This window comes from Pan troglodytes, chromosome 10 (genome assembly GCF_028858775.2).
Source record: "Pan troglodytes isolate AG18354 chromosome 10, NHGRI_mPanTro3-v2.0_pri, whole genome shotgun sequence".
NCBI classification, from domain to species: Eukaryota; Metazoa; Chordata; class Mammalia; order Primates; family Hominidae; genus Pan; species Pan troglodytes.
Genome location: NC_072408.2, coordinates 46270864 through 46286011, shown reverse-complemented (window position 1 = coordinate 46286011; position 15148 = coordinate 46270864). Strand labels below are relative to the sequence as shown.

At 45.6% G+C, this 15148-nt stretch overlaps 2 protein-coding genes, 1 non-coding gene and 1 pseudogene across 15 annotated transcripts in view; 3 read left to right on the top strand and 1 right to left on the bottom strand.

The window, feature by feature from the left end:
- PRPF40B (pre-mRNA processing factor 40 homolog B) overlaps positions 1–15148 on the top strand; it is a 76204-nt gene that overhangs the window by 13554 nt on the left and 47502 nt on the right. The window lies entirely within an intron of this gene.
- FAM186B (family with sequence similarity 186 member B) overlaps positions 1–15148 on the bottom strand; it is a 47436-nt gene that overhangs the window by 6093 nt on the left and 26195 nt on the right. For 4 of the 13 annotated variants that reach the window (XR_010148314.1, XR_001707988.4, XR_010148312.1 and 1 more), the window contains exons 6-7: positions 5661–5830; positions 218–349 (exon numbers count right to left, since the gene is read on the bottom strand). Coding sequence is in view for 9 of the 13 variants with exons in the window: in XM_063786711.1 (XP_063642781.1) it covers positions 4835–4982; positions 5661–5830 (318 nt within the window). In the remaining 4 variants the exon portion in view is untranslated. Of the gene's footprint in view, positions 1–94; positions 350–1517; positions 1855–4731; positions 4983–5660; positions 5831–15148 lie in introns of those variants that run through there. The other 9 variants (XM_063786711.1, XM_054664268.2, XM_063786710.1 and 6 more) reach the window with 4 other exon arrangements.
- LOC112205068 (U6 spliceosomal RNA) lies at positions 10333–10442 on the top strand. The gene has a single exon (XR_002938933.1). It is a non-coding gene; the product is annotated as a U6 spliceosomal RNA (small nuclear RNA).
- Positions 11791–13034, top strand: LOC104001546 (Parkinson disease protein 7 homolog; annotated as a pseudogene).

Here is a 15148-nt window from a genome sequence, read left to right as displayed (position 1 = left end):
CACACACATACACATACACACACATACACACATGTGCACATACATACATAAATACATCCACAGCTACATAAATACATATATATATACACAAATGTCTACATACACACACATATATACACAAAGATACACACACACATATATTTGTCTTCCAACCCTCTTGGCTTCACAGCTTGGCCCGTGCAGGCTTTCTTTGCCTTTAAGAAGATGAAATTGTTACCAAAGCAGGAGAAGAATGTCAGACACTCTGCGTGCTTGCCAGAGAGCTCGCTAGAGGACGTGCAGAAGGTCAAAGTCCTCCATCACCAGAGCAAGTTCAGCCACCAGGCCCCTTAAGCACAGTGCCAAGAGCCTGTGAAAACATGAAACCTTTGAAAATATGGGTGCCAAAATATAAAAACAAAGAATGTATGAATAGTATGAAATCTTTATAAAACATAATATTGTCAGTTTCATTCACTGTCAAATTTAATATTCAAAATAGTCTCACTACATTTATAAAACTTGTTCAATTTCTTCTCTGTGCATTCTGATTGCTGAGATGTCACTCACAGCTAAGTACACATTAAATAACTTACTCATAGCCAGTTAATTTCTGAAGCAAGGTTATAAAAATGCTTTCTAATTATTTAGAGCGATACATTTAGTGTGAGGGCATTTTAAGATGTTAAGTATCATTGGGGTGAGGCCTCCAGAAAAGAAAGAGCCTGGGACCCGAGAGGCTGGAAACAGCCCAGGGCCGGCACAGCTGTGCTGTGCATGTGTCCTGCATCATGATGCCAACTCCCCTTCCTCCCACACTAGGCATCCTCGCGATATCTTAAGCTGCGACTCAGAAAACAAATCCTACTCCTGGCATCATCCACAGAACCAGCTGTTCACACCCCACATCCTCCTCAGCTTTCCGGAGTCTCAGCCTTAGGCTGGAAGCAAGGATGGGCGCCATTCCTGAGGAAGAGAACCGCTGGACATGGGTTCTCTGAGGATGGGGTAATTTCCTATTTGTATGCCTGTTCCCTAGGCCAAGGGTGCTGGTGAGTGGAGAAGGACAGGGTGGGGGAGACTGAGCGGGGACCAGGCAAGTAGCTGTGTGTCAAGAGGAGGGTGTGTAGGTGCTCGTGAGCTGATTGAACTAACCGAATTAGTGTCTTAACTGAACTGACAGATGCTTGCCAGAGACAGCCTCCTTAGCCCACACCGTCTATATTTGAACCTTATGTCTCCATGTCTTCCACCTTTGTCCTCAGAGACACGCTCACCTTTGCCTCCCACCTTATGACACCTGGCTCTGGTCTGTATTTGGTATCTCCTTTTGTTCTCACCTTCTGAGCTTTCATGCAGATCACTGGCATGTCAGTGACATATCTGTCCATATTTTGATTAAACGAAGAGTTACACCTACTAAGTGCCAGGTGCCAATCACAGCTATCTCGGCATGTTTGCTCCCAAAGGACACAGACAACACTCAGAGGGTTCTAAAACTGAGTTGAGGAGGTGTGGGTTTCAGCAATGAGACAGAATTTTAAAATAAACCAACCTCTATTTTATTAAAATGTAGAGTTTGGGGACTGCAGGAGGGAAACAGTGTTTCTCAAAGTTCTAGGAGTACTCAGCAACACCCAGAGGGTTTCTTTAAAAGCACCAGCTGGGAACCTGCATTTTGACCAAGTTCTCTGTGGGTTTCCGTCCCTCGGAAGGTTGAGAATCACTGGCTAAGGGATGCAGTGGAGACTGGGGCTGTCTTGATCCTTCTGGCTTATTTGGGTTCCAGGGAGTGACTCGCTTGACTTTTTTTGAACAAGCTAAGCGGATTCATTTGTAGGTTCCTGGCATTCCTTCCTTTGGTTCGCTGAGGCACTGCAAGAGTTAGTAGAGTTACAGGTGGGGGAGTAACTGAGACAAGGCCCAGGCCATGTGAGTGCCATCCCACACCTGAGCACTTCCCAGAGCCAAGTCCAGAGCTGAGCCCAGACTCAGCCTGGACACAGAACTGCTCAACACAACGTCCTCCCAAGTCCCAGGGGCTCTGCTTCTCTTCCTGCGAATCTGCCTTTTGTCTGACCTCACAAAAGACTTCCTCTTCCCTCCCCTCATTCTTTGCTCCTTCCCACCCATCCGTGTTTCCTCAGCCCTAGCCCCATCTAGTCTCTTTCCCAGAGGCCGCATTGTAAGCCCTCCTGTCGTCTCCAGCATGTTAGATGCCTGTTTGAGTCTGTTCATGTGCATCTCGGTGTACACGTGTACCAGCATGGTTTTTTGTTTTGTTTTGTTTTGTTTTTTAAGATGGAGTCTCGCTGTGTCCCCAGGCTGGAGTGCAGTGGCGCAATCTTGGCTCACTGCAAGCTCTGCCTCCTGCGTTCACGCCACTCTCCTGCCTCAGCCTCCTGAGTAGCTGGGACTACAGGCGCCCGCCACCATGCCCGGCTAATTTTTTGTATTTTTAGTAGAGATGGGGTTTCACCATGTTAGCCAGGATGGTCTCAATCTCCTGACCTCGTGATCTGCCCACCTCGGCCTCTCAAAGTGCTGGGATTACAGGCGTGAGCCACTATTCCCGGCCTGTACCAGCGTGTTTTTAGCTGTGCAGGAACAGACCCTGAGCAAGGGGAGGGCATAGCACTCAGAGTCAAGGCTAAGATTGTCCAGCTACAGAAAGCATTTGGGGTCTGCAGACACACACAGCTCTCCCACCTGTCAGACAGAGAACCCAGGGGACACGCTTGTAAGACAAAGCTGAAAAAAATCTCAGAGAAGGGGGGCTGCTGGGTTTTGAGGGATGCAATCTTCTAGCATCTCAAACCATGGAGGGAAGATGAGCAGCCCTCCCTCACATGCCGAGAGGACGCCCCAGTGGGCTCGGAGATGAACAGGCTGTCAGTGCTAGGCAGACCAGGAGAATGGGACATGAGGTCAGGCCTAGTTATGAACCCAGATGGGGCTGTGCGCCAGACAGCATGGCCAGGGGAGCCGGTGAGGTCGGCAGGACCACAAAGAGGTGAGTGAGCCAGCACCACGCAGCAGGTGGATGTGAGGATCCATGGTGGGCCAGGAGCAGGTGGCCCGAGAAAAGGTGCACTTCAGGGAGTGGAGCAATGTCCAGGAGGGCACGCCCAAAGGAGGCAGCACGGCCACCACCCTGAGGTAGCAGCAGCCTGGGCAGGGACAGAGAACTTTTGTTAGAGACCAGCAGATCCTCATGCCAAAATAGCGGACCCCAAGACAATGCAGGGAGCCCCCACACTGAGACATCAGGAGCAGCCTGACACGCAGGGAGGTGGTGGCAGCCTGGGATGTGGGTAAAGAAGACAGCACAGCAGGCTCTGCCTCTGCACCTGGTGGTGAGATCAATGCAGTAAACAGGTACAGGGTTGAAAGCAGGAAGAAAATTGTCTTCATCTAAGTTCCCTTAGAAAGGGGAAGCTGTCTTTGCTGGGAACAATATTTTGATAAGTGCCTTAAGCCTGAAACTGGGATCCCAGTGGAGGCCTGGGTGTGGGTGGAACAGCTCTGCTTGAGACATGAAGGAATTTTAGAATTGTGCATGTTTTACCAGAGAGGCGGGGAAAGAGGGAAGAAAGGAGGCTGCTGCTTGGTGCTGTTCAACATGAATCCCGTTTCTCACTATCCCTCTATATTTTCAGAAAGTTACTGACGTCATGAGTGTATGGGCTCAAGTGGGGTGCATACCCCTGATATTTATGTGCACATATCTCCGTGTGTGGAAAGAACAAAGGGGCTGGCCCGAGACTCAGAAGCTGGGCAGATCCCAGGCAGGGAAGGGATGTGGAGAGGAGAGACCCCACGATGGGGAGGTCTTTGGGTAAGTTTAACCAAATCTCTGCCAGGCCAGGCCCCAGTTGACCACTGGGTTACAGTGTTCTCCCACAGTGTTGTTTTGGTTATTCTCCATTCTGTTTGCTGTATCTAAATCAACAACCAACAGCAACACACATGCACATCCCCCTTGGAAACCCTCCAGGAATTGGAAACCAGGTTTCTGCACTGGGTGGGCTGGAATGATGGGACTCTCAGCTGGAATGCTGGCCTATTTCAGAGCGCAGGTGCGGCCAGGGACTCGCCCTCTTTGATGCTGCTATGCCTCCCTGTCTCACTGAGGTCTCCAGTTGGAGGATGGGGGAAGCACCAGCATCTTCTGGCTGTTGGCTCTGGTTAGGTCTAGACTGGAGGCATCAGGACCCTCTCCCCATTGGGGATCTGTAACTGACACAGGGCCAGGGTCACAGGAGGCAGATGGGATTGCTCATGTAGAGAGGGTCCTTAAAAGAGCCTTGAGCCTCCAGTAGTGACATCTACAAGCCCAGAGAGGCAAAAGAGAGCTAAGACTTCTAACCAGAAAAGCCTCTTGTTGGCCCCTGGAGTCCCACCTCTGTCCCCTCAGCTGCTCTTTCTAGGGACCGTTCTTGAAGATAGTAAGGAAAGGAAGTGACAGGCTCAGGTTTCTCAGGCAGTCCAAGGGCTCCCTCATCTCTCCCTTCCTACACCTGGCTCCCCTGAGAACCACCCCCAAGGCTAGCGTGAGATGGGGCTCTTCAGAATTTATGTGCAGCCCAGGAGGCCAGTGTGAAGGAAAAGCCCCCTGGTGGCCTCTGAGACACTAAGGAAACCCTTCACCAGAACCGAAGTGCTGTTGGCATGGGGACCCCGCTTACAGCTGCCGAGCAAAGGAACCAGGTTAGCCTCTTTCTATCTAGTGTGGGATAGCAAATGAGGTCATTGTTAAAGCCTGGAGAGAGATTTATTGGGGAGAATCCACATTGACCATCAGCCTCGCACCTTACTGGGCCTTCAGGAAGTTCAGGCTTTTGTGGCAGGAGGACTACACGTCCAGTGTCAACAGCCGGGGAATATCTGGGTGTCCCCTCAGCTGGTCCCAGGGAAGGCTGGCAGGGGTCTTTTTTTCTATTGCGTAACTGGAGGAGGCCACCTCGGTCTTCCAGACAGCCTCCATCTGCTTCCCCTGTTGGCTGGGAGTGGGGAGTTTGGAGAATGTGAAAAGCAACAGAGAGAGACTGAGATGCAAGAGACTCTCCAGAGCCATCAGGCCCAAGTGAGCTTTGTCTCCTTCCCTTCTCAAATCGAGTGTGTCACTGCCCTCCTCGTCTCCCCTCCAACACTGAGTCTGAATCTCACTTCCTTGGGGCTCCTCTGGCCGAGGAGCTGCTGGAAGAGGTTCCCAGGGCAGCCCCTGTCCTTCAAGGAACAGGCCCTGGGGCAGAAGCCCTGATCTAGGCCATGCAAGGGTAGGTGTGGACCAGGGTCCTTTTAGCGCCCCAGAGGTTCACAGTGTCTCCAGAGCCTGCAGGTCACATGGTGGGGAGGTTCAGGCTTGTTTATAGGACAGACCAACGGCAGATGCCAAATCGATGCTCAGGGCAGAAAGGTTATAAGTTCTCAGGTGTGGGTCCTCAGAGTCTTTCCGTCGCATAGTTTGAAATGCGACACACACTATGACATACACCCCACCTGTGGGTCAGTGGCCAGCACTGGGGAGGGCAGCTGAGAAGACAGGCACTTTGCAACTCGTAGGGTGATATTGGCCTGTTGGTGCCCTCACTTCACTGCCCACCTCCCCAGGCTGGTCACCCCTGCTCCCTGCCTCTTCACCCATACAGCTGCTGCCCCCTCAGCTTCCCAGAACCTACCTGGCCATCTGCAGGGGCACACATTCCCGGTGCCTAGACAGAAAGGGCTGCTTGTAGGTAGGGCCACTGGGGCGAATGTGCCGGGGTGAGGCTGCAGGCAACTTGCATTTCTTTGGCTTTGGCGAGGTGACCTCAGGGATGTTCAGGTGAACGTTCCACTCCAGCTGGAGCTAGAGGAACCAGCAGAGAGGCATCAGGGAAACAGGAAGTTATCTCCTCTCTAGGTCGTGAGGAGGCTTTGTCTGTTTGTTGGTGCCCCTGCTGGACTCAGGGCTGAGTGGAGAGGGTAAGGCCCAGGGAATCCCTTCAATTAGAAACCCTGGGACCACAAGGTATCAGACCTTTGCTGGAAACTCCTTGAACTCTTTTTTGCTGTGTTAGTTCCTGTTTTCTCCTTTGTTGTGAGGAAGCTGGATAATGGGCAAAACAGCAAGGAAGAAAATGAAACCAGAGCAGCTGGAACCCATGAGAGCAGCTCCAGGCAGGTTCATGGCAGGGGGCCAGGTTGTGCCTGGACTGCACTGGGTATCTTTTCATCCAGCCCCAGCCCTGGCACTGGGTGAGGAGCTGGGGGAACCTTCACAGCCACTCAAAGAATTGTCATATCCCTTTCATTCTCAATCCCCAAACAAACAGCAAGTCAAGATGCCTCTAGGAGATTATCTGGACTGGTATAAGGTGATATGAAACCTCCATGGCCAAGGCTCTTCTAGCTGCCTGATGCCAGCCCTCACACCAATGCCTCAGCATGCTGCCTCCCCTAGACTCAGGCCACTGCCACTCAAGACTCGGGGGCAGGTGGTACCTCCTGACCCAACCCTAGGGCAGGTCCCAGCAGGCTCTGACTCACAACTCTGGGCTCCTCCAATCCCTCCAAGCTGCCCCTAGGGACCACGTCGGCACTTGCTGCTTTTCTGCTCCTGGCAGCCTGAGCCTCAGGTCTCGAGCTGAAGGCTGCTCATCCCAAAGCCAGTGTTGCAAATGAAGGAGTCTGGCAGGGAAAGATCCCATACTCATGGGTGGTGCAGAGAGCTATTCCTGCCATATGAAAGATGGATATGGATATAAACTCAATACTTGTATAATGGGGACAAAATTATTAATCGTCCCAAAGGGTATGAATTCTAATTTGCTGAGTTCCTGTTTTACATCTGTTATAGAGAATCTAGAAACGGGCAAAACATCAGTGAAAAAAAAAAGACAAGTTAAATCTATATCTATATATCTATAATAAAGAGTCAAGGCTGGGCGCGGTGGCTCATGCCTGTAATCCCAGCACTTTAGGAAGCCAAGTCAGGCAGATCATGAGGTCAAGAGATTGAGACCATCCTGGCCAACATGGTGAAACCCCGTCTCTACTAAAAATACAAAAATTAGCTGGGTGTGGTGGCGTGCGTCTGTAGTCCCAGCTACTCGGGAGGCTGAGACAGGAAAATTGCTTGAACGCAGGAGGCAGAAGTTGCAGTGAGCCGAGATTGCACCACTGCACTCCAGCCTGGCAATAGCGAGACTCTGTCTCCAAAAAAAAAAAAAAAAAAAAAAAAAAAAGTCAAAAGAGGAGAATATAGGAGTCTTTTATTCCATTATTCCCAAGTTTCAGCTGTTATCTCTTTGGCCTTTTTTTTTAATTGTATACTATTTTGCATTTATTTTAAATGTCAGAAGTTTCAAGGATTCCAATATAAGTTTTTCTTTTTTTAGTAATTCAGTATATAGACAATTAGTGGTATACACATGGATCCATTGTCCCTCAGTGGTGTATGGCCCATAGATTAGTAATCATTTATCTAAACAAAGAGAAAAGGAAGTTTGGGTGTCAAAGACAGTGTTTTGGAGTTTAAAGAGGTTTTCTGGATATGAGAGAATGGCAGAGGAGAGGAAAAAATAAGAAAATCTCATGATTGTAATCTCATGAATTATAAGTTGGACCCACTTTAGTGATTATGAGTGACCCAATTAAAGGTTGGGGTTACTTTTTTATTATTTTTGGCAGGTGAGTGAGCATTATATCTCTGAATGGGATATAATGGATACAATGGCATAACCAGATCACATAACATCTTGGGATTTATTTGGGTTGTACTTGATGTATGAATGTTAAAACCAGGTCTATACATTTTGGATGGTTACTTTACTGAATTCTGCCAAGGTAAAGTGGGGTGGTGGGGAGGGGGTGAAAGAGTAAGGTTTCTGCTAGTGTTAGTTTTCAGAGGGAAAACATGAGGTCTCAGTAAGGACATGGAAAAGATGAGGATAGGCTCCAAGTGTAGAGATTAAGAGAGTGAGTGATACCTTCTCATTCTGTTGGCCTAAACCCATATGGTTCCTAACCCATAGGGCATGGTCCCCTGAGGGGCAATGGATTTTTTGCCAAGAGCCCAAGAATGTAACTACATACTTAAAATTGTACAAAAATTGAATAAATAAAAAGTAAAACTACTAGTATATAGGAATTCTTGGAACTTTTAACATTTAAAATGAATCTTAATAGTATAGGATTTTTTTTGAGGAGATAAACTAGTGATAATGGAATAACAAGGACTAGTTTACTATTCTCCTGTAAACAACTAGTAGGCCAAACAGAATAGATGAAAAAATGATGTATACCCATTCAGACAACAGGCAGTGCAGGTCAATGATCCCCAAAAGGAATGAAACAAATGAGACAATATCCAGGCCCCAGCACAGGGCAGGCAACCCAAACAGAAGCCAGCAGCCTTGCTGAGATGAGGAGACAGCATCTGGGTATCGGGGAAGCCAAGGTGACTAGAATTTGAAAACCAGAGTACCAGAGAGGAGGAAGTCACATGGCAAGGAATCTCCAAAGCTCTGCAGAGGGGTCCCGTTAAGTCTCTGTGCAGGCCTGGGAGGAAACCACCAAGGCTGGGGGAAGAATCACTGGGCAAGAACAGGCAGAACCATCCTCAGAGCTCATATATCCCTGGGAAGAGTTTGTGTTTACATCTGTAAAATACCGAAAGAAAAAACTGCCCATCTAGAATTCTACATCCAGCAAAAACATCTTTCAAAACTGAAAGCTGAATAAACCTTTTCAGACACCAAAGCTGAGAGGATTCATCACCAGCAGATAAGCAGTGTGAGAAATGTTAAAGGAATCCTTCAGGCAGAAGGAAAATGATACCCAAAATACATTTGGATCTACACAAAAGAGTAAGGAGCACTGGAAATGTTAAGTGTGGGGGTAAATAGATTATTCTTTTCCCTTTGCTTAAGGGAAAAGTAATAACAATGTACAGTTGTCCCTTGCTATCCGTGGGGTATTGGCTCCAGGACTCCTCACAGGCACCAAAATTTGTGGATGCTCACATGCTTATATAAAATGGTGCAGTGTTTGCATATCACCCACCCACATCCTCCTGTATATATTAAATGGTCTCTAGATTACTTATAATACCTAATATAATATAAACACTATCTAAGTAGTTGTTATACTGTTTAGGGAATAACAAGAAAAAAAAGTCTGTTCGTGTTCAGCACAGACACAACCATCTATTTTTTTCTCCAAATATTTTTGATCTGTGGTTGATTGAATCCACAGATGCAGAACCCATAGATACAGAGGGCCAACTGCATTAGGGGATTTATAAGTTACATAGAGGCAAAATGTATGACAACAGTAGGACAAAGGCCAGGAGGGAAGAAATAGATGTATACTATTGTAAGGTTCTTACACATGAAATAATATTATTTGAAAGTAGACTATGATAAGTTAAAGATTTATATTGTAAACCCTAGAGTGCAGTGGCTCACGCCTGTAATCCCAGCACTTTGGGAGGCCGAGGTGGGCAGATCACACGATCAGGAGTTCGAGACCAGCCTGACCAACATGGTGAAACCCAGTCTCTACTAAAAATATAAAAATTAGCTGGGCGTGGTGGTGTGCACCTATAATCTCAGCTACTCAGGTGGCTGAGGCAGGAGAATCTCTTGAACCTGGGAGATGGAGGTTGCAGTGAGCCGAGATCATGCCACTGCACTCTAGCCTGGGCAACAGTGAGACTCTGTCTCAAAAAAAAATAATAATAAAAATAAAATAACAAAACAGGCTGGGCATGGTGGCTCAAGCCTGTAATCCCAGCACCTTGGGAGGCTGAGGCGGGTGGATCACATGAGGCCAGGAGTTCGAGACCAGCCTGGCCAACATGGCAAAACCCTGTCTCTACTAAAAATACAAAAAAAATTAGCCGGACATGGTGGCGGGCGCCTGTAATCCCAGCTACTCAGGAGGCTGAGGCATGAGAATTGCTTGAATCCAGGAGGCGGAGGTTATGGTAAGCTGAGATCGCACCACCACACTCCAGCTTGGGAGAGAGAGAAAGAGAGACTCTCTCAAAAAATAATAAAAAAAAAAATAACAAAACAAAGAGGTATGGCTAATATGTAATATGTCAGGAGTGGAGATAAGATGAATTTACTTGAAAAGCTCAGTTACTCCACAAGAAGGCAGGAAAAGAGGGAAAAAAAACAAAGAACAGATTAGACAAATAGAAATGAAGAGCAAATTATATATTTAAACCCAACTGCGTTGATAATCACATCAAATATAAATAGCCTAAAACCACCAAATAAAAGGCAGAGATTGACAGATTGCATAAAAAAGCAAGACCCAACTATAAGATATCAATTAACCCAATTTAAATATAGAGACACAGTGCTCACTTTGGTAGCACATATACTAAAATTGGAATAATACAGAGAAGACTACTAGCATGGCCTCTGTGCAAGGATGACACACAAATTCATGAAGTTTTCCAGTAAATAATATATAGAGACAGAGGTTAACAGTGAAAGAGTGGAAGAAGGTATACCATGCAAATAGTAAAAAATATTTAAAAAGCTGCAGTGACTATATCAATATTGATGTACACTGAAGAGCAAGGAATATAATTAGAAACAAACGGCCGGGTGTGGGTGGCTCATGCCTGTAATCCCAGCACTTTGGGAGGCCCAGGTGGGCGGATCCCCTGAGGTTGAGAATTGGAGACCAGCCTGGCCAACATGGCGAACCCCATCTCTACTAAAAATACAAAAATTAGCCAGGTGTGGTGGCAGGCATCTGTAATCCCAGCTACTCGGGAGGCTGAGGCACAAGAATCACTTGAACCTGAGAGGTGGAGTTTGCAGTGAGCCAACCAAGATGGTGCCACTGCATTGCCTGGGTGACAGAGCAAGACTCCATCTCAAAAAAAAAAAAAAGAGAAAAAGAAAAGAAAGAGGGCCATTTCATAAGGATAAAAGTCCAAATTTTGGGCCAGGTAAGGTGATTCATGCTGTAATCCCAATACTTTGGGAGGTCAAGGTGGCAGGATCGCTTGAGGGCAAGATTTGGAGACCAGCCTGGACAACATAGTGAAACTTCATCTCTATAAAAATAAATAGTAAAGGTCAAATTTTCAAGAGTACATAAGCAATCTTAAATGTGTATGCACCTAATTACAGAGCTTCAGAGTATTTGAATAATAAACCTATAAAACTGAAATAAATAGACATAACTGGAGATATACAGCATGCTCATGAATTGAAAGAATAAATATTATTAAGATGCCATTTCTCAGTGCTGGGTAGGTAGGGAATTGGTGGGTTGGAGTTTGTGGTGGGTACTTGGGCCAAAACTAGAAAGACACTCAGAGTAAAAAGGGGTTCACAATGACATCCAGGACATTCAACCCCCAAGGCAGCAGCCAATGATATATATCTGTGGAGAATGTCATGCAGAAAATGAAGTAAAATCCAGGGATCCAATCAGATGCAGAGAATGTGTATACAGAATAATATTCAAGAAAAGGACTGAAAGATTGGTGGGTTTTGATGCTCAGTGAAACCTGGGAATTCAGAGGAATGTCTTCACTTATACCTGAATTTCCCTCTTAATGTTTCTCATTGTTGTATAGCTTTCGGTTTTGCATATAGTAGTTCCCCCTTATCCTTGGGGGATACATTTCAAGAACCCCAGTGGACGCCTGAAACCTCAGTACCAAACCCTTTATACACTGTTTTTCCTGTATATACTTAACTATGATAAAGTTTAATTTTTAAATTAGGCAGAGTAAGAGATTAATAACAATAACAAAATAGAACAATGTTAACAATATACTATAATAAAAGTTACATGAATGTGGTTGGTCTCTTGCTCTCAAAATATCTTACACAGGCCGGGTGTGGTGGCTCACGCCTGTAATCCCAACATTTTGGGAGGCCAAGGTGGGTGGATCACCAGAGGTCAGGAGTTTGAGACCAGCCTGGCCAACATGGTGAAACCCCATCTCTACTAAAAATACAAAAATTAGCTGGGCATGGTGGCGCATGCCTGTAATCCCAGATACTTGGGAGGCTGAGGCAAGAGAATCGCCTGAACCCGGGAGGTGGAGGTTGCAGTGAGCCAAGACAGCACAACTGCACTCCAGCCTGGGCAACAGAGCAAGACTCTGTCTCAAAAAAAAAAAAAAAAAAGGAATGCCGCAGACTGAAAGATAATATCCACGAAATACAGATCTGGTATAGAACTTGCATCCAGAATATGGGATGAATTTTTACAACCCAATAATACGCTTTGCCAAAGGAGATAAATGGATGACAAATAAGCACATGAAAATATGCTCACATTATTGTTAGGAAAATTCACATTGTATAAATTAAAGTCTTAGTATAAAATAGTTCTACAATAGCATGAAAACATATAACCTGAGTTTTAAATTATTATTTTGAGTTTTTGGCTAAAGGAGCAGAGGAAATGGAGACGGTCATCCTGTAGATGTCATGAGGCAAGCTGGGATTAAGGTCACCATTGCAGGTCTGGCTGGAAAAGACCTAGTACAGTGTAGCCTTGATGTTTTCATTTGTCCTGATGCCAGTCTTGAAGATGCAAAAAAAGAGGGACCATATGACATAGTAGTTCTACCAGGAGGTAATCTGGGTGCACAGAATTTACCTGAGTCTGCTTCTGTGAAGGAGATACTAAAGGAGCAGGAAAACCAGAAGGGCCTTATAGCCACCATCTGTGCAGGTCCTACTGCTCTGATGGCTCATGAGATCAGTTTTGGAAGTAAAGTTACAACACTCCCGCTTGCCAAGGACAAAATGATGAATGGAAGCCATTACACCTACTCTGAGAATCGTGTGGAAAAGGACGGCCTGAAATTCTTACAAGCCCAGGGCCTAGGACCAGCTTTGAGTTTGTGATTACAATTGTTGAAGCCCTGAGCAGCAAGGAGATGGCAGCTCAAGTGAAGGCTCCACTTGTTCTTAAAGACTAGAGCAGCAAGTGGCTGGGCGCGGTGGTTCACGCCTGTAATCCCAGCATTTTGGGAGGCTGAGGCAGGCGGATCACGAGGTCAGGAGATGGAGACCATCCTGGCTAACACAGTGAAAACCCGTCTCCACTAAAAAATACAACAAAATTAGCCGGGCGTGGCGGTGGGTGCCCATAGTCCCAGCTACTCGGGAGGCTGAGGCAGAAAATGGCGTGAACCTGGGAGGCGGAGCTTGCAGTGAGCCGAGATGGCGCCACTGCACTCCAGCCTGGGCGACAAAGCGAGACTCCGTCTCAAAAAAATAAATTAATTAAAATAAGACTAGAGCAGCGAAATGTGACGATCACTTAGAGAAACAGGCCATTAGGAATTCATTCTCACTGTGTTCGCTCTAGACAAAACAATGGTAGATTAATGTGTTCAGAAGCCACCGTCATTACTGCTTTTGCCGAAGTATAGTTGTGAAGTCACAACTACACAGAGATTTCTCAACCTACAATGTGTGTCTGTACGTTTCTTTTTTTAAATAAGCCTTGTTTGCAGAATAAACAAGGCATTTAGCAAACTAAAAATAATAAAATAGGCAGAGCAGGAGTTCAAGACCAGCTTCGGCAATATAGTGAGACCGCCCGTCTCAAAAAAAAAAAAAAAAAAAAAAAAAAGGCAGGGGCAAAGGACCTCAACTGACATTTATCCAAAAAAGACATAGGTACTCTGGGTCACTCTGCCTATGGGACAGCCCTGCTCTGTCTGTGGAGCAGCCATTCTGTTGCACACTGTTGCTCTAATAAACTTGATGTCTTTAAAAAAAAAAAGACATAAAAATGGCCAACAAGTATATGAAAAGGTGCTCAGCATCATTAATCATCAGGGAAATGCAAATCAAAACCACAATGAGCTATCACCTCACACTGCTAGAAGAACTATTATCAAAAAGACAGGCGATAACAAGGTCATGGCAAGGGTGTGAAGAAAAGAGAACCCTGTGCACTATTCATAGGAAGGTAGATTAGTACAGCCATTGTGGAAAACAGTATGGAGGCTCCTAAAAAAATTAAAAATGAAATTACTATGACCCAGGGATTCTCTTCTGGGTATATACCCAAAGGAACAGAATCGCCACCTTGAAAAGTTATCTGGACTCCCATGTCCATTGCAGTATTACTCACAGTAGCCAAGATATGGAAACAACCGAGGTGCCCATCAGTGGACCAATGAAAGAAACTCTGGTATATACAGTCGTGCACTGCATAACAACATTTCAGTAAATGATGGACCACATATATGACCATGGTCTCATAAGATTATAATACCATATCTTTACTTTTTCTATGTTTAGATACACAAATATTCACCATTGTGTTCTGACTGCCTAGAGTATTCAGAAGTCACATGCTGCACAGATTTGCAGCCTAGCAGCAATAGGTTACACCATATAGTCTAGGTGTGTAGCAGGCTATCCCATCTAGGTTTGTGGAAGTATACCCTGTAATGTTCACACAACAAAAAATTGCCTAACAACACATTTCCCATAACAACCCCATCATTAAGTGATGCATAACTGTATATACAGTGGAATATTATTCAGCCTTAAAAAAGGAGATCCTGCCATTTGCCACAATATGGTTGGCCCCGGAGGACATTATGCTAAGTGAAATATGCCATGCATAGATGGAAAAATATTGTATGATCTCACTTATATGTGAAATATAAAAAAAACAAAAGGCCAAATTGAGGAGACAGAAAATAAAACAGTGGTTACCAGAATTGGGGTGGGGGTGGGAGGAAATGGAGTGACATAGACCAAAGGATACACAGTAGCAAATACATAGGACTAAGAAACTGAAAGCTCTATGTGTTGGATTACAGTTAATAGTGTATTGTGTTCAGGATTTTTGCCAAATGAGTAGATTACTACTGCCCTTGCCAGAGGAGAGAGAAAAATGGCAACTATGTGAGATGATGGATATGTTAATTTGTTTTACTATGGTAACCATTTTACTATATATGTATCTTATAATGTCATGTTATAAACCTTAAATATATACAATAAAACATTTTAAATAAATAATAAATAATAAAAACTGTGGCCGGGTGTGGTGGCTCATGCCTGTAATCCCAGCACTTTGGGAAGCCAAGGCAGGTGGATCACTTGAGGTCAGGTGTTCAAGACCAGCCTGGCCAACATGGTGAAACCCCGTCTCTACTAAAAATGCA